Raw genomic sequence first — 18,535 nt, 5'->3', positions numbered from 1 at the left:
CATTTTCAAAAGATTATTTTTTTAGCAAATATGAGATGGATTTTTAAACAAATGAACTTTTTCTTATTAAAGCATTGCAGGTAAGTCTAAAGGTGAGTAGTGTAGTCCCCTGCAGAGGGAGGTTTTATGTAGGAATATGATTATTGGAGTGAGTCAGGTTAATCTACATTTTGTCAACAGTAAGTGCAAGTAGTATTAGTTTCAGTGAAGCTTTAAAAATTTGTAATATCAAGAATCTGGACTTCAGTGCATAAGGGCTTGACTCTTTTGCACAACGGGTGAGACCCTTCAAATAATTTTAAGGAACTGGGGAAGGAGTTATGCTTTCTTTTAAATTTTTGCTTCAGGGAGGAATATTCACCTTTAAATGGTCGAATTTTGTATTTATTGTAAATACCCTTGTTCTTTTTTTAAACACCATTAATTGCAGCCTGAAAGGTTATAGAGAGATATGGGTATTTATTTATTAATGGTGGAGGGAGGGTCATGCATTTTCCCCAGTTCATCAGGGAGGCTTGAGGAGAAATATTTTTTATTGCTCTGGGGAGGGTGGTGATATTAAAAAAACAACAACAAAAAAGTCACGCCCCAGCTCCCCTGATAAATAAAGTACAGTCCCCCCTGATAACTCTCCTTTTGCAAGATGAATCCCAGAGTGCTTTGAGAATGAAATTCTGCACATTTCCATCAGTTAATTTGTGTGAAAATAATTTGCCGAGTACAAAGATCCTTTATTACCACATTTTGGCAGGCAAACTGAACAAACCAGCAGATGTTAAAATTAGCTTGTTTAGGTGTTGTATAATTTACAAACCACATGGGTTTGCATTCATGAACCACATCGAACATGTTCTACAGACGGAGATGTTTTCCTGCTACAAAACTGTCAAATCATCAGCCTGAGTGAAACCGTGCTAAAGATTGCCCATGCTGTAGTTTCTGTATCTAAAAGCACTGTCACATTAATCCATCTGGGGACAGTGTGGAGCAGTAAAACGGAGCCTCAGTAGGTGGCGCTCCTTCCTCTCACAACCCGAGCGGCCCAGAGGCTGGAATTATCATCAGACACTGGAGAGACCTACCACTCCATGAAGACTTCTTCTATAAATACACACAGATATACATATCTTCATACATAAAGGTATACTGGTGTCATATTGTACACATATATAAAGGAATATATTAATATCAAAGACATACACATGCTTACATACTAATCAAAAATAACTTAGATTATGTAGATACATCATACAAAAACAGTACTTTTTAAAGTCAAATCTCTATGTGACATTTTTCCCTAAGATCTAGTGTTGAGGTCTTCTTGTTTTTTGCAAAAGTCTTTTGAAGTTGTGATGGAGGAGAGAGAGAAGTCATGTTTAAGGATGTGCACACACAAGGATGTCACAGCCATCTGCTCTGTGTCACTTTCTACTTCTTGCCTTCTCTCTTTATCTCCCCCTTCCACTCTCTCAGCCTCTCCCCTTCCTCGTCAAGACCTCCCTCCCAAGCGCCTGATTGGTTCTGGACAGCAGCACACACACGCAGGACGAGTCGATGCGAATCCACCTCCATCCTGTTCTGTTGTTAGCGTCTTTTGTGAGGGCTCGGACGTACGACTGCTTGGCTTTGCACTCGCTCACCCATTGTTTTTTATCCACGCCCAAGCAGCCGGCCCCAGCTACGCCTGTCCCGGCAGGTCTCAGAGCGGCGCCAGCCCTTGACCTGCCGGCGTTGCTCGGCTGCTCGGCCTCTCTGCAGCGAGTCTCATAGAAGTACTGTTTGAGTGGCCCTGTCTGCGTCTGGATCTCTTGCAAGATGGTGACCTTCTGCCCGTGGGAGTCAATGGCAGTCTTTTTGTCGGTGACCCAAACACTTTCCGACTCGCACACCGACTTTTCGCCTCTCCGTCTGTCGATTAAATGTGAGCGTTTATCCCTTCTGACAGGGTGGGCAGCCTCTGTGACTCGAGAAGAGTCAGCCCAACTCAGAGTTGTGCTCCTATCGATCGCTCGATCCCCGTGACCCTCTATGTGTCCGTCCATGTCCTCCTGCTCCTCCCTGTCCTCCTCCAGCATGCCGGTCTCCAGCATGAGCAGGAGAGGCGGGTGTTCTGGAGGCGACGGGGACGGTGAGAACAAGACTCGCGGATGTGCATCCAGAAACATCTCGTCTCCTTCAAAGATATTTTCCAACACGGTCCCAAGACCAAGCCCTGCCTCCAAGTTCATCTCGGTTCGACCTCTTTCGGCCCCTGGTGTCCACGTGCTTCCCATCCCGATCGTGGGTGAATTTCTGAGCGTCTCCGAGGAAACAGTTGGTTCTGGTCCTCTTTGACCCTTTAGATCAGCAGCAGGACTGACTGCATTATGGGTTTTCGCTGTGGAAACCAGCAACAGTCTTTCTGTAGAGTCCTGAAGATTGTCCTTCTTGGAAAAGTCAGCAAAACTTGAGTAATCTCGCCTGCTTCTGCTGCTGCTTTCAGCTTTGTAATCCTTTGGTCGAGAATTATCCTGGGAAACATCCTCGGTCCTGAGTGTTCCTCCTTCTGTGGGAACGTCCACAGTGACACCGCTTCTGTCATCGCTGCCTGAGTTGCTATTGGGTTGGAAGGTTGCCTGATTGTCCACTTTGAACGTGGAAGTCTCTTCATCTACGGAGGATTTCACATAATCCCTATGGTTCTGGAGGTTTTGTCTGTTGGTGTGTTGGCTAAGAGCAGCAGCCATGTTGTAGTCCGTTTGCAAGGAGGCATTTCCATGGAAGTTGTAGTCCACAGGGGGGGCCGCGAGGCGAGCATGATGGGGCTCTCTGCGGTTGTCGAAGCCAGGCTCTGTCGTTGCGGCGGCAATCCTGGACACGGGGTTGTGAGGGAAGGGCAGGGCCGAGGCAATCACCATGGCAACCAGGGGAAGCCAGTGCATCACTCCCAAGACGTATCAGCTGATAAGAGTAGATAGATGGGAGAGACAGAGAGACAATGTTAGTTTAAACAATGCAAATTGTGGCTTATACAGTTAACATAAGTACCTCAATTAAGATGTAAAATGAGAAGTTTTACTGGTGGCCCGCAGCTTTATGACCCTGCTGCTTTAACCACTGAGGTATGGCTTTAAAATCTTGGCAGAAGTCGTGGAAAAATAGTACCAAGTACAGCAAGGTCACGCTCTGCTTCTTCATGTGGGGAGATGGAGTTCAGCTATGAACACTGTAGATTCTGAAGCACTGACCTTCAAACGGACACACTGACAACCTGGTATGTATGCAAGTCAAGAACTTTACAGCCAAAGGAAATGGATTCAGAAGACATCTGCAACCGAAGAAAACAAGCCCCCATTTTCAGATTTTAAGGGTATAACTTTTCTTTTCTTTTTTTCTGTTGTTGCAGGTTTTTCCAGGATCCAGTAATCTGGAAATCTCCATAACAATCATGGTTTACCTCAGATCTGCTCGCAAAAACACACAAATTAGAGGAAAGCATCACAACTCCGCTAAAGGTAAACCTCAGGTATTCAATGTGAACACACCTGTGGTGTGGTGGAATTTGTTTTTCTTTCAAAAGATGATGCCTGAACATGATACAATAAATACGCTGCCTCAGACTGGCAGAGTTTGTTTAGTGATATATATCTTCACTATTGTAAACACCCTGCTTGCCATAACATGCATTATTTAAACTTTGTGCAGCTTGTAGTCACAAAAGGATTAGCAGTTGATTTTGCGTGGCAAAATATGAAACAAATACTGCAGAATCTTTGTAATAAATCTTCTAGGGGTGAAGTCATGCGGCAGTAGCAGTAGGTGACATTTACAATCTTGAAAACAGGACAGAATGTTATTTAAAAGTGCAGAGTCTGTTTCTAAAATGTCATTAAAAGTTTATTTTAGAGCTGCTTGAAAGTCTGTTTCTGCGTAAAAACATGTAATACTTTCAGCTTCTCAAATGTAAACATTTGCAGCTTTTTCTTGCCTTATATTAAAATATTTCAATACGTTTGGGTTTTGGATGGACAAAACACAACATTTGAAGACCTCAACCTTCAGAGCCCACATAGAAATATTTCATATTTCATAGGAGTGACAAAATAGGGTTTTCTGAAAATCTTAGGGTGGCACACCATTGTAGTTTTTCCAAAATTTCGCCAACATTTTGCCTAAATTTGGAGTGTTATTTACCTCCCTCCCCAACAAGCTTTGCCAACATGGCTGGTACCAATGGATGTCTTTAGTTTCACCAATACCTTTGCACTGACTAAAACAAAGCATGCCACAGTCAATTGATGACAATAATATTAGCCTCCAATTATTTTTGCCAGAGGAGGCAAACAACTGGTCACCTTTTGCCATGAGAAACAGAGATGAATACATTTTTTAAACCATTTTTTGATGCATTACAGACCAAGGTTGGATGAAGTGGATTGAGAAAATTATCAGCAAATTAATCAAAGATAAAAAATTAGTTGTGGTCCTAGTCTGTTTAGTTATTTGAATTAATTATATTAAATGCCAACAAATTAGACTGTGCACTTAACTTGATTTTATTTATTATTTAAATACAAAACAATTTACAGTTGCACCAAAAAAAAATCCCCAAAATGTTTAAGTTGCAACATTAAATAAAAACTAAAGCACGTGTGTCCAAGTGAATGCTGATCACATTTTACCAGATTTATCAAAAAAGTGATGTTAATAACTTAAGAACACATTATGTTATATAGTGACACATTGAAAAGCCATTACAATGACTATTAGCCAACAAATCTGTACAGAAGTCAAATAAAACACTCCCTCGTGTGAGCCAAATGTAAACACTTCCCAGGAGACTTTTCAGGTAGTTTGTCATGTCTGACATCATCTGCATGAAACATGAATCATAAGTCAGGCAGAGGTGATTCATTTGTGTTTCATAGTCAGGGACACCTGTGACTAACCAGAAAAAAATTCCAGTCCCCCGTCCATGTGGCATGCACAGTGGGACGGCGCTCTGAGGAGGTGAGCCTTCAGTGTTGTTTGAAAGCAGGGAGGAGGTCACTTGCAAAGAGTTAAAATAGGTGGAATGATCAGAATGTCAGAGATGCAGCTTTACTGGCGCGGTGTCTTCACGGCTTCCTCAGACAGCGAAGAGAGAAAAAACACAAGTGTGAAGGAGTGGGTGTCACAAATGTGTGTTTGTTTGCTTTTGGTTGACTGACTGAATGTATCATCAGTGACCATCAAGTGAGTGTCAACACATGAATGACAAAAGTTAACCCTTTTCAATGACAGAACACGTTGTCAACAGGGCCACACCCTGGGCACAATATAGCCAGCCGAGGAGCAGCAAGGTTTGGTCGACGCATCACTCATGCAATCACCTCGGGCGCACAAAGTGCCTGCATGTCATGCTGAGCTTCCTGTTTGCTTAAACTACTGATCTATGATGACCTGCCAAAGAAATCAGGTGATGAAAGCAAGATAATTGGTAAATTGGGCTGTTAACACACCCCTAAAACATGGAGAGACCAGCCAACGGCAGCGCAAGATGAAAACAAAATGTGTGCAGCAAAGTTGCATACGATCTCTAATAGCAGGAGAAGCTCTTTTGGAATTGGATGGTGAATATCCAGGAAGAATCTGCAGGATTTGTGTTATGTGAGTCTCTTGCAGGGAGCAATTTGCTTCTTAAGGGCTTTCTTGGAGCACTCAGGCACCACACAGAAGGCAGGCGAGCGCACTCTCTAAGTGGTTTCTTTGTAAAACAGCAGCAGCAGCAGCACTTCATCACCATGCTCCATTTGCCACAATGACATGCATCATTTGCGCTCCCTGCAAGGCTAGACGAGGACCACGACGTTCTTCCGCCCTCTGGACCCGACCCAAGCACTCTGATTCCCCCCACAGACGGACACACACACACACACAAAAATCCCAGTCTCTCTAAATCCAAAACCTCACTTAGTAAATAAAAGCCCACTCAACACTGCACACTTATGTTAATCCTAATCTCCGTAGCCTGGAACTCTTCCAAATGAGCACAGGAAGAATACGCTAAAAACCACAGGACAAGGGCCTGAACAAACCACGTCACCGAGCAGAACTCCATGAATAAACACTAAACAGACTAAACTATGACATTAACGGCGAGGCCTCCCTGAGCCGCTGTGGCACCCTGAATTATTTAGCATTGATTCTATTAATTAAACAGCCTGTTTTCCACTTGTTTCGTGTGAATTTATGCTCACTCGAACCCTTCGCGGTTGGTCAGAAGAAACTCTTCCTCCAAACTGTGCAATACTGTAACATTCCCAGCAGGATATCAGGGAGACGACCTCACAGAACATTTTTAAGTGACAACTCGAAACAGATCTATTTCACTTTGCTTTTCAACTTGTCTTGTAACGTGCTGCGTTTCCCTTCCTCTGAAATCACTATCCAGTGTTTTGTTTTATTCCTGTTACTGACGTTATTTGTTTATTGATTATTTTACTGTTGTTACTGATTGCTTTCATTTAACCATTTCCCTGTTTATCCACATTCTTCTTATTGTGAAACATGTTGCGCTATATTTTGTTCTTTTTTTTTTAACATATTATCTACCGATTCTTTTCTTGATTAGTGACTTGTCTGGTCATAAAAATAAAAAAAACTAGAAAAATACCCATTGCAATTTCCAAGGGGAGCAAAGGGGAGCTTCCAAGTCCAAGGGGATGCCCAAATAAATAACAAAAAACAAAAGACCTACTATACTGTAAGAAAACAGAGACCAGCAAATTGTCACGTCTTAGAGGCTTGAACCAGAAAAAGTTTGAATTTTTTTGCCTTAAAAATGACTGAAACGAATAATCGACTGTTAAATAGTTGGCGACTATTATTCTGTTGAGTTCAGTGGTCATTTTTATATTAAAGTCTAAATAACATCATTGCCGCTAGGGCTGCAAATTAAGACCATCTTTTGTTTTTGATTAGTTTGAAAGTTTGTTATTTGATTAATCAGTTTATTGCCTGGTCTATTCAATGTTAGAAATCACAGTCTCTTAAACCCAATGTGGTGTCTTCAGACGTCTTGGTTTGTGCGACCAAAAGTCCAAAACCACTGAAATATTCAGATTATAACAACTACTTTCATGATTGTAATCTTCCAATTATTTTCTGAAAAGATTAATCAGTTATGAAAATAGTTGGCAACTATTATTCTGTTGAATTCAAGGGTCATTTTTACATTAAATACTAAATCACATCATTGCCATTGAGGCTGAAAATAAAGATGATCTTTTATTATTGGTTAATTAATTTGAAAATTAGTTATTTGATAGTAAATTAATTACCTGGTCTCTTCAATATAGTGACAAATTACAATTTCTAAAAGTCCAGTGTGACATCTTCAGATGTCTTGGTTTGTCCAAACCCCCCTTGCAACAGTTATTTTAATTATTGATTAATCTGATAATTGTTTTCTAAAACGATTAATCAATTACGAAAATAGTTTGCGACTATTATTCTGTGGATTGACTAATTGATTAAGTGACTTTAATAATTGCAGCTTTAAATGCTGTAATTATAATACTATAAATGTTTTTTTTAACTTAGTCTTCAATTCTTGAATCCAACTATTTTGTTGACGTGCAGCCACTACAGACACTTTGCTGTAAAACACTACAGACACATATGAACACATGGGAAAACACTATATGAAAGTGTTTCTTCACAAAGTCTGGCACCTGGCAAATTGGTCTGACTTCTGTTTTGAGTGCTGCCTGCCAGTGTGATCCACAGGGGTGTAATCCACATAAGACAGCGTGAGTGACGGCGAAATCAGGGGGAATTATGGCACAGAGGGCCTCTGGCTGTGAGACCCTCCCCAGGAAGCAGATGCCATAAAGCAGCCCCACACCTGGCAGTGGCTACTGTGCTATTAGCCTGTTAACAAAGTAATGCCCCCCTCGTGCGTGGCTAATGTCAGACACGTCCATCCGACAGACAGTTAATGCACTGTGTGTTAGTGTTGGGACCAGGCCCCATCCTAACCTAATCCTGCCTCTTTGAAGTCAACGGGGTTGGAAAATGTCTGGAAGGCCGGCTGATTGGAGGACAGTTTGCACCTCACATCAGGTCTTTAGGCAGATTTTACGACAGGTTAGGTCAGAAACAGTGTGGCTGTGACACCATGTGAGGTATATAACACATGTGGGTAAATGTTTGCCCTCACTTTCTCTCTCTCTGTGAGGGTAGAGTAAAAGCTTTGGCCTCACATGTGCTCATTTACAGTGCCTTGCTGTCCCACTGTGCAAACAGCCCATTAATTCCAGGTCTGTGATTGTTTCATACCACGCTCAGCCTGCACACATCCAGCCTCCTCCTCCTCCTCCTCCTCCTCCTCTGACCTCAGCTCCAAATGAAACAACTCTATCAGTGGCATCTCTCTCCAATCACATGATCATCTCTCTCTTTCAGAAACACAAGATGACAAGACACACTTCTGATGAGCGGCGGTGGAATGTTACATGTATGTTCACTCAAGTACTGTACTTGTGTGCAATTTTGAGGTACATATACTTAAGTATTTCCATTTTCTGCAACCTTGTATTTAATTTAAGAGTTAAATATTTTACTCCAGTTATTATTTGATAACTTTCATTACTTGGTATTTCCTGGATTCAGATAATCAACAAATACATCATGATGTAGTGATGTAATATTATACATTAAAAGAAAACATTTATTGGTAATGGGGAGGGGGATACACAAGTCATCTAGCAGATAAGGTATATGAATGAGCTCCACTTTTACCAGCTTCAATATTAAAGTGATGTATACAATAATTGTAATACAGTGATATATTATTCTGCATAATGAGCACATTTACCTTTGGTAGTCCGTGTATATTTTGATGCTAATACTTTTGTGCTTTTACTTAAAAAACTATGAACACATGACTTTTAATTGTAATAAGAGTATTTCTACACTATACCGCTGTTTTACTTAAGATCGGAGTACTTTTTCCACCACTGCTGATAAGGTACATGTAGTAATGCACTAAAATACCACAACAAAGTCTTGTCTGACTTAATTTTGACATGTAATCCCACAGAACGTGTAAAACTGTAACACTGAATGATTTCTTTTATTCTAAATGACTTTTTCACCTCCCACAGAGCTTTTTCAGCCCCTGATCTTTTGACAGTATCAAATTAAGACTTCAGCAGCGGGTTTGTTTTATATTACAACCTGTGTGATCTACCTGCGGGTGGATTGTCACGCGGTAGCTCTCACCTCACCTGACTGACTGCCAACGAAAACAAAATGCGAAATTGGCTACAACTGCAGGACTGCCAATGAAAATAAGTAAAACTGAACTTCGACTGGAGTGTTCAAAAGCCTTGTGCGACGAAAATGAGTTAAAAATGCATTATAAAACATCAACCAAAATTTAATTGAAGATGATAAAAAAACAGTGTGCCAGTTGTGTGTGCATGCATGGGTGTAAGTAAATAAGTGATCTGATAAATAAATAAATGAAATGCATGGACTTTTGAATAGCCAAATATGTACATGAGGTTGATAAACTGACCTAATTATATATCCTAGGGTTTCTTCCTCGCATTATGTAACTAGTAGTCAAAGTAACTGGCTAAACACATCATTAAATCAATAAATATATACGCATAATAATGCATACACATTGTTTAACACTAAAATATTTGTTAAAGGCCTACATGTATGATTTAAATCCATACCGTTTAGGTGAGATCCGGACCCCGCGTCCTTCCAGCTGACACCACATTGATTATAGAGTCCTGTCGCCAGTTACTCAACTGGTTTTAAAATAATAAACTCAAATAACACCTTCGTACGGAAACCACAAAACTAGACACAAACATGTCTTTCTTCTTTTAATAGTCCATGACATCGCATGTGCGCCCCAAAAATCCGACAAGGTGGGGAAAACTGTAAAGTTACAAACCAGAAAAAGTCTCCTGTCCCGGGAGCGCTTCCACTGCAGAGAAAAAAGGGCTGCTTAATGAGCCCAGAAAAGTGTCAAAAATGTGCCATGAAGTTTAAATATTCCATGAGTTGTTACTCCTCCAAGGCGGCCCGGGGAAAATGTATCTCATTTCAAATATGTGAGCGAAGAAGTGGAGAGGTGAAGAAGTTGGCCAAATGTTTTAAGACCTGAACTCCGCCTGAAACGCGTAAAGTCGGACAAACAGTTAAGCTAGCGCGAGGCGGAATCAAAATTTCCGGTTTTGACTGTCAAAGTAAAATCAATTTGCAAAAGCTGTATTGCGATGAAACGCTTGACTGGCAACGATAGTTCTATTTTGAAGACATGAAAATGTACTTCCGGCGCAACTTCTTCTTCTCCGCTGCGAAATTGACACGGCTAACGACTCTGGTTTCTCCTGTGAAGCGCAAAGACAAGCACAAGTTTTTTTTTCCTCAGGAGGTTAGTATATTAAAACGAGACCTACGACATATCAACGAGTAACATCTGTGAGAACACATGTGTCTTAAACTCGTTTCCTAAACATATGCATATAATATAGAACTGTAATCCAGCGTTTGGTAAATAAAATTAGCCAAAAAAAGGTCACATTTCATGCTAGCTAGATTTGATACATTCAAACAAACGTGTGTGAAGTCAGACTCAGCATGTGCGTGACTGAGATATGTTTTACCTTTACCTCCCCCCTCCTTTTTTCATCCCCGCCCCACGGTTCACAAGAAAATTATTTGACGAATTACCAGCAGTGTTTTGTTGGCACGGCTCCACGTAATGTGACTTCAGTATGGGTTGGTAACAGTGCAAATTATTACAAACAAGCTGTAGTGAAGCTGGATGGCGCAATTCGTCAAGGCTCCCCTTCTGCAAGTGCAAGACTGCAACATAATCTCATTTGGCTCAATCAGACCTCAGGATGTAACTTTATGTTTTAATGCCAAATCCGAGTTTCAGATTGCTTCCTGTTTGCTTGCACCAGATTTTTTTTTTCTTGGGTATGTGCCTGGCTATTTGGCAGGTGAGTGTCTTGCTGAAGTGCAACACTTGGATGGGATCATTTGGATCTTGATGACCTCATTGGCTGTAATTAGTGCTTACATATTTTCTTGACACTGTTTCCAAAACGTAGTGGTTTGCAAAAGTGAAAATACAGAAGAAGCACAGACACCACAGATACAATGTTCAGTATGGAAATAATTCACATTCCTAAATCCCATACATGCGTTTTAACAGGGGTGGACATACAAATTTGGGGGTCCTGGGTAATGTTAAGCATGGGTTTCCCTGAGTCCCAGCCCAGACCTACATCACCCCAACCAGCTGTTTTATAAAAACTGAATCCTGGAATATCCTCTTATTTATAACCATTCTTAGTCTTCTAAAAATTATATTCATAAGCAACATTCATTGTATGGTGAACATCCTGCCGGCTGTTTTAAGTGGTGTATGAAGCATTTACCTTCAACATTGGTGTCCTTCGTTCTTGTGTGGTCTCAGACGTAGACAGATTTTTATTATTTATCATAAAGGTAACTGAAAGTTACTTCCTTGTAAAAAGTGAAAATATTTATTGATGCCGCGGGCAAAGAAACAGGTGATTAGTTTTTGGTGTGCCTCCAAATCTGGGGATGTTTGAAAGTATTGCAACACACATTACTTGAATGAAAAACAATCTGGCACATTTATTCCTTGATCCACTAATGCATTTGTCATTTTTTTTTTATTATAGCAACAAAATAAGATGATTGTGCAAATGCAGTGAATGGATGTGTATTTTCAGTGTAATAATGTCTGACATTGTAAATGTAAGTTCTGTATATATTTCTCCTTGAAGGAATATTTTATCCCCTATTTTATCATTTGTATGTCCATTACTCACCATGGGTTATGTTAATTTTAGAGAGAAAACGAAATTTTTCTCACGTCTCTGCAGTCAACAAAGAATCAAAAAATGGTAAACATTCTTGAAAGGCTCAAGTAAAAGTTGGGTTTAATAACAGCAAAACTATATCAAAACATCTGTTTATAAATGTTTACACAACTCCTGCAGTATAATCCAAGTCTTACTTATCCAGTCATATGCTCTGTGCTTCACAAACACATGCATTTTCACTAAAACTGTAACATTTCAAACACTTCCACATAAACAGCACAGTGCAATACTTCGTTTTAGAGTTTTAGCCACAATGCATGTGTTTAAGACGTACTGAGCATACGACTGGGTAAATGAGACTTGGATTAAACTGCAGGAGTTGTGTCAAAGTTTGTAAAATGATTTTTAGATATAGTTTTGCTGTTGTTAAACACAGACACCTTTTGCTTCAATTCATCAAGAATGTTTGTCTTTGTTTGGATTCTTCGTTCACCATGGAGGCATGCGAGATAAAACAAATACTGCATAACACGGGGTGAGTAAGTGATTTACAAATAATCATTTGGGGGGGTGAAGTTTTCCTTTAACGCAGCTGTTTTTATTTAAAATTTTCATGAATGTTCACAGTTAAATGCTGCAGTTTTTCAGTGTAATTAAACATAATTTCCCTGTATATGTTGTTTGTTTGAATGCAGGCGGCTTCCTGTAAAGTTGAAAGGATGGAAACAGGAGCTGGTGACTGGCTGCCCTGTCCACTCACGGGTCTTTTGGGGAAATCGGCGAAGGCCCAGTAGAGACACAATGGAAGTCTGTGGGGGACACACAGGCCGACAGACAGTTCAACGGGTCCTCTGAGCAGATAAGTCGTCCCCACACAAACCAGACGAGGGTTCAGTGCTATTGACCCGCGAGAACAGCGCGTCCACTGAGCCTCCCCACCTTGAATGGCCTTGTTGAAAAGGAGAGCCATAAATTGGCGGATGAGCAGAGGAGGGGGGAGACTCTGCCTCCCCACTCCTCCTTCCTCCCCCTCTCTCACATGCTATCTCTTTCTTTCCTTTACCAAGTAGTGGTTTCCATCTCACCAAACCCCTTTCCCCCTGAATGTTTAAAAAGATGAAAGGATAAGGAAAAGAATGGAGACAAAAGAGGGGAGGGTTATGTTACAACCCTGCCCCTGAGAGACTGCTCATGAAAGAGTTTGGGGATGGGAGAGATAGGGACCGGAGAGGAGACACAGAAAGAGAAGGGGGATCATGAAAAGAGGTTTTTCAAACTCAAAGCCGCTAAAACGGGTCACTTCTGTATAGAGAGGCGGACTAAAGTGCAGTCTTCACTCAGGGACGGAGACATTTAACACTGTCAATACCCTCAGATGGAAGGGAGCGTTGATGTACTTGCACCCGTTGACTGATTGCGCAAACACACACGATGGCACGTACACATACACGCTCTGTCTGTCTCAATTCCCCCTGTTTCTCTTAACCAAACCCAACATATAGAAGCTCTGCATGTATATTTTGGAAAATCCTCCACCAGCTTCTCTTTACCATTATGACACAGACATACTGCGTGGTGTCTCCCTTGCGGCGTTCCTCCCTCTTGGCATTTAGTGTCAGTCACTCGAAATCCTCGCAACCCTCCCACCATTCTCTCAATCTCCTTCTTTGTCTGAACTTGCCCTGCGTGCACTTAGATATTTCCGCCTCGGGGTGCATCAGCGAGAGTTGGAGTCGGAGAGAGAGAGCAAGGGAAAGTTGTTAGCTGAGTGTGGACTGAGTGGAGGTCAAATAACGATGACAATTGAAAGGGCAGGGACGCGCAAATGTCCTTTTGCTGTCTTTTGAAAACACACAAACACACACATTCAGACATGCAGAACCATTTCACAATGGAGGAGATATAGAGGTGTTTTTAAGGTTCATTCACAGAACATGTTTTCCATCATACTGTCATTTCCTAAATCCGCAAGTCACCGAAAGCCCTTAAAGTTAGGTCACAATAATGTGGCCGAATAACACAATACCCAACAGCGATTTTCTGTTGTTCCATTGGGATTTGTGTTTTCGACAAACAACATTTTTCATGACCCAAACAGATTATCAGACTGTTATTAAAGCCCCACAAAAACAAAACTGATCCTTTTACTGCTCCTGCCTCGTACACGAGGAACTCAGAAGGCCTCCGGTAACATCACTCACTGCGTCTCATAGCGGGGATATCAGTTTCACCACAGTCATTTTTTCCCGCTCATGATCCACCTTTTTTCATCCTGACATCTTCAACCGATTCTCGTTTCCAGATGTCACTTTCACTACCTTCGATGAAATCTTTCCCACACGCAGCGCCACCACACATCAACCGATCGCTTTCGACATCCTCCTTTATTTGAAACTCGGATCTGAGCGTAATTGGAAGGTAGCGATTATGGCAATTATTGCAAATAGCTAAGCTGTCAGGGCGAGGCTAACAGTCTGTCTGTCCGCAACTGAGTCAGACGTCAGACCTCAATTACAAATCCTCGACCTCCCCGGGGTGCCCGGTGTCAGTCCTTCATCATGTCCTCTTCTGTCGTCGCACACTTTGAATCTCCCTGGCTGATTAGTTTTTACATTTTCAGTCCTTCATTGTTCCTTTCATCATTCACCCACAGCCTCTTCCTCCTCCCGTAACCCAAAATTCTCCCCAGTAAGAGCTGCACCACCATCGCTGCCATCACCACACACACATACACATGGAGGTATAGCTGCATGTGTTTCCAATTTCAGGCGTAATGCTCCTCTCTGCGCAATCTGACCCAATTAGCCGAAGCCTCCTGGAAATGCCCCAGTCGGCAGCCGTGGTGGCAAAGAGGTAAAGGGTCAAAGGTGAGGTCATTCACGGGAGGAGGTCAGACTCTGATGATTACATCACCTCCTGTCTGTCTGTCTGTCTGGCTCACAGTCTGTCTTAGACATCCCTGGCTGCAGCGCTTTAGCTGCTGTCCAACTTCCCCACAGACATATTTGGCACAGGTGTAGGATTTTCAGAAAAAAAAGCAACCCAAGCCTGAAATTAAATTTCACAGCTTACTAAAGGTCAAAGAGGATGAGTGACAGGGTCTGGAGCCAGACCACACGTACATGCATATGTGGAAGTAAAAGTATGCACACACACACACACACACACACACACGTTCACTCTGACAAACAAACAACACATGCGCCTACAAGTCTTTCCTGCATGAAACTGAAATTAGTGTATGGAATGTTCACCTTGGGGAAACAGATTGGGAGGGAGAGGGAATATGAGAGCATTGGAGCTGCAAACCCTCATTAAGGGGAATGAAGGACTTAGTTGGGTTATTTCTGTTTAATGCTTAATGAGAAACAGGTTGGAATGGGTGCAGAATACAGACTGGCGCTGCATTGTTGCATTAGCAGTCTGCCCCCCAATCCAAGTCTGTCTGTTTAGATTTTCTGCTACGTGTGGTGTCGGAGTAGAAGCCGGGTCACTGTCAGTTTATGCTTCTGACGCCGCCATGCAGCCGTTGCCCAGCGCACACACTCTGCTCGTCTTGTTTACATCGTCTGCCCCAGCCAGTCCCCTCTCCTCTTACAGCACCTCGCTTTCCCTCTTTCCACAGATCACCTCTCAATCACTCGTCCTCGCCTCCTTATCTGTCCCTCCTCAGTGTCTCCTTACAGTGTCACCTACAGCGGCTACACTTTCATTCACTTGCCACAGTGCCGCTGTAGTCTGGATGCCCCCCCCCCCCTGGATTAGACATGCAGTCTAAATAGTGAATGATCTATTTACAGTGACGTCTTCTTTTGCCTTCTCGCCAACACAATCCACACCTCTCTGTGTTTTGCGTTTTTGCACTTATACGCCCCGCTGTGCACACTCTCTCCCCCCTCTCCTCCAAATCCCTTCACCCCCCTGCTCCATAAGCCATGTTTTGTCCCTTTTCTTGCCAGAAGAAAAATGTTACACATTGTAAACTTTTCTCACTGTACAACACCCCACAAGATTGGATTTCAGAGGCAGACTTTGTGTTTGAACTGCTCTGGCAATTAGTAGAGGATAGACTTACAGCGCACCTACTGCACAATGGAGGCACCGGCCCAATTGTACAAGCCCCTGTTCCCGTCCTGCCCCTCTCCATCTGTCACTCCTGTGGGACTGTCTGTGTATGTGTGTTACAGTGCGTGTGGCTCTGCTTGTGCATGGATGTTTGAAATGTTCTATGTCTGTGTGCATGTTTGTTTGTTAGTGTTGAGTTGGATAATAAGTCAGTTAATGCATGACTTTACTTTTAATCCCCCTATTTATAATTTTTAAGCACTATACAAACATTTTAAAAAACAGCTTATAACACAGTAGCCTATAATGTGTTTATAAGCAGATAAAAGAGTTTATTAACGTATGTGTCAAGTATTATAACTCCTGTCAGTCACCCATTAGTGGATGCTGGTGTATAATAGGCAGATAATGAATGACACAATATAAATTAAATGATTAATGATAAACAGGAAAAGTAAAGTGTTCCTTTGTAAATGGTCTAAGGTCAACACTGCCCATGTGAGCAGCGCTGCTCTGGCGCGACGTGGCTGCTGCTCAGCTGTGGAACATTCAAAGCAAAGGACACTTGCGGATACTTTCCGCATGATGTGCACCGTTTTTTAGTAAAAATAGACAGTGATAATAGTCTTGTGATGCTTATATTAACATTATACCACCTTTTACAACCGTTTCAATGTGTTTGTTTGTCACAGACATATAAATACTTATTTTTTATAACTCAACTTTTCTTGTTTCTGTTTCTAAGTAAAAGCCCATTGACAACTTTTCTGTAGACAGTAAACTTTAGTTGTAAACACAAAGCTTTTAATTATAAAATAATGCATGACTGTATTGTTGACAACGCGGTGGCTTGCATGGCTCCATAAATGAGTGCAGTATTGGCTTTTAATTGTGGACACACAGCAGTCATGGCAGCAGGCAGCAGGCAGCTCTGCAGCAACAACTCTGTCTGTATGAACTCTGCAAATGTGAGCCGCAGCAGTTTGGCGAGGTAGCCGTGTCATGCACTGCTCACGCATGCAGTGTGTCTGGGGCGTTACTGAACTAAATATGTGCTAAATGCATTGTCTGAACCCCATGTTACGAAAGTTAGAATAGACTCAGCACCCTATAACACAAAGCCAGAAGTTCAACCACCTGATCAGCCCACAGACCATGTTAGAAGTGAACATTTTTGTCTGTTCAGACGTGAGTTCACACAAGACTGCTAATATCAAGTACAAATATATCATACATACTTTATTTTAGAATGATTGTCATTATCATGACAGTTTATTATGACTTCGTGATCGATTTTTAGATCAGATCATCCAGTTTGCATGTATCTGCCATGTCAATAAGGAAGAGGCTGTGTGGGTTTCATACCAAGGAGTGTTTGCATATTGATGTCATGTAGTGGAATGTAAGGGGAATAAAAACCTTTACTCTTAGGAAGAGCAACTGAGGAGGAATTCCTCTACCTGGATGGCCAGACATTCAATAGATGTTTACACAGAAGAGACCAACGGTATAGACAATCGGGATGACGACATATATGAAGAATGTGGATCAGGGAGGAAGTCGAGCGGCTTCCAGGTGTCACCAAACAGATAAGACCTGGACCACACAACCTTTTTTCCACCATGGAGACTAACACACAAACACACAAGAGACAAAGCTGAAGCAAACCGTTCACATGGTTAGCAGAAATGAAATACAAAAAAAGAGAGAGAAGAGGAGAGGCTGAATTTCCTGGTGGATGAAGATCGTGATCCAAACATCTGGAATGAGGCACAGATGAAGCTCATCACGGTATTCTCATTAACAGGATGAACATGGACCGTAAGAATGAGGCCAGAGAGATTCAGTGGGACTGAACAGGTACGCGGGCTGAAGAAATGAAAAAATAAGCAACTAACTGAGGTGAAAAGATGAGTTTTAAGTTTGGATTTTAAGACTTCACGGAGTCAGACTGTCAGATGTCTGCATAGTCACGTCATTTTACAACACTGTATTTGACAGCTGAGAGGCTGCACCCATAAATCAATCCTGGTCCGCTCATAAAGTCCCAGTCCTAGGCCCACATTCCCCTGCAGCAGCACCATGTGTCTCCGGTATGACAAACCTGAAACTCCTCGACTTCTACCATGGTTTATTTCGGATTCTGTGTATTGATAAAGTGTCATGGTTCATGGAAAAGAGCTTGAACCTTGTATGTACAGTATGTAGCAGCTCCACCCACGGGCCTCCGTGCACTTTGAGGCCTCACTGAGTGACACTGATATCTGTCAAAGGATCCCTCGGAGGGAGGCTACTGTGTAGAGATCTCCTCTCAGTGCAGAGTCATAGCGCCCTCCTGTGGAAGGGAGGGTAATCCTGACCCCTCCATCACCACCATCATCGTATCTGCTAGCAGGTTGGATTTCCCAAACTCCCTCCCTGTTGAGAGGATAGTCTCTGCAAACAAATGCAAAATAATGTGAGACTAGTTTTCTTATTTGTCTCCTGTCACTGCCAACAAACAGTTTAAATGAGGCAATCCTGTGATGGAAAGGAAGTGAGTGAATGTGGGAGAGAGAAGGGAGGGAGGGGACAGGAGGAGAGCGAGGGTGAGATGGGGTTGGGGGGGCTCTGAGCACCAA

The 18,535-nt window shown here is 42.1% G+C and overlaps 1 protein-coding gene across 2 annotated transcripts; it reads right to left on the bottom strand.

The window, feature by feature from the left end:
• Positions 1-710: 710 nt before the first annotated feature.
• Positions 711-10,610, bottom strand: ntf4 (neurotrophin 4). Of its 2 annotated transcripts, none has more exons than XM_042505259.2 (2): positions 9,938-10,610; positions 711-2,940 (listed from the first exon to the last, which is right to left on the bottom strand). In XM_042505259.2, the coding sequence occupies exon 2, from the start codon at positions 2,919-2,921 to the stop codon at positions 1,470-1,472; it is 1,452 nt and encodes a 483-aa protein (XP_042361193.2). In that variant the 5' UTR covers positions 2,922-2,940; positions 9,938-10,610; the 3' UTR covers positions 711-1,469. The 2 variants fall into 2 exon arrangements, with proteins under 2 accessions (XP_042361193.2, XP_042361192.2); XM_042505258.2 differs by having other exon boundaries at positions 9,711-10,609.
• Between the last annotated feature and the right edge of the window lie 7,925 nt (positions 10,611-18,535).

Source organism: Plectropomus leopardus, chromosome 18 (genome assembly GCF_026936395.1).
Source record: "Plectropomus leopardus strain MGB_pleo_1.0 chromosome 18, ASM2693639v1, whole genome shotgun sequence".
Classification (NCBI taxonomy): domain Eukaryota; kingdom Metazoa; phylum Chordata; class Actinopteri; order Perciformes; family Serranidae; genus Plectropomus; species Plectropomus leopardus.
The sequence above is the reverse complement of the archived record's forward strand: the minus strand, read 5'-3'. Positions and strand labels throughout refer to the sequence as shown.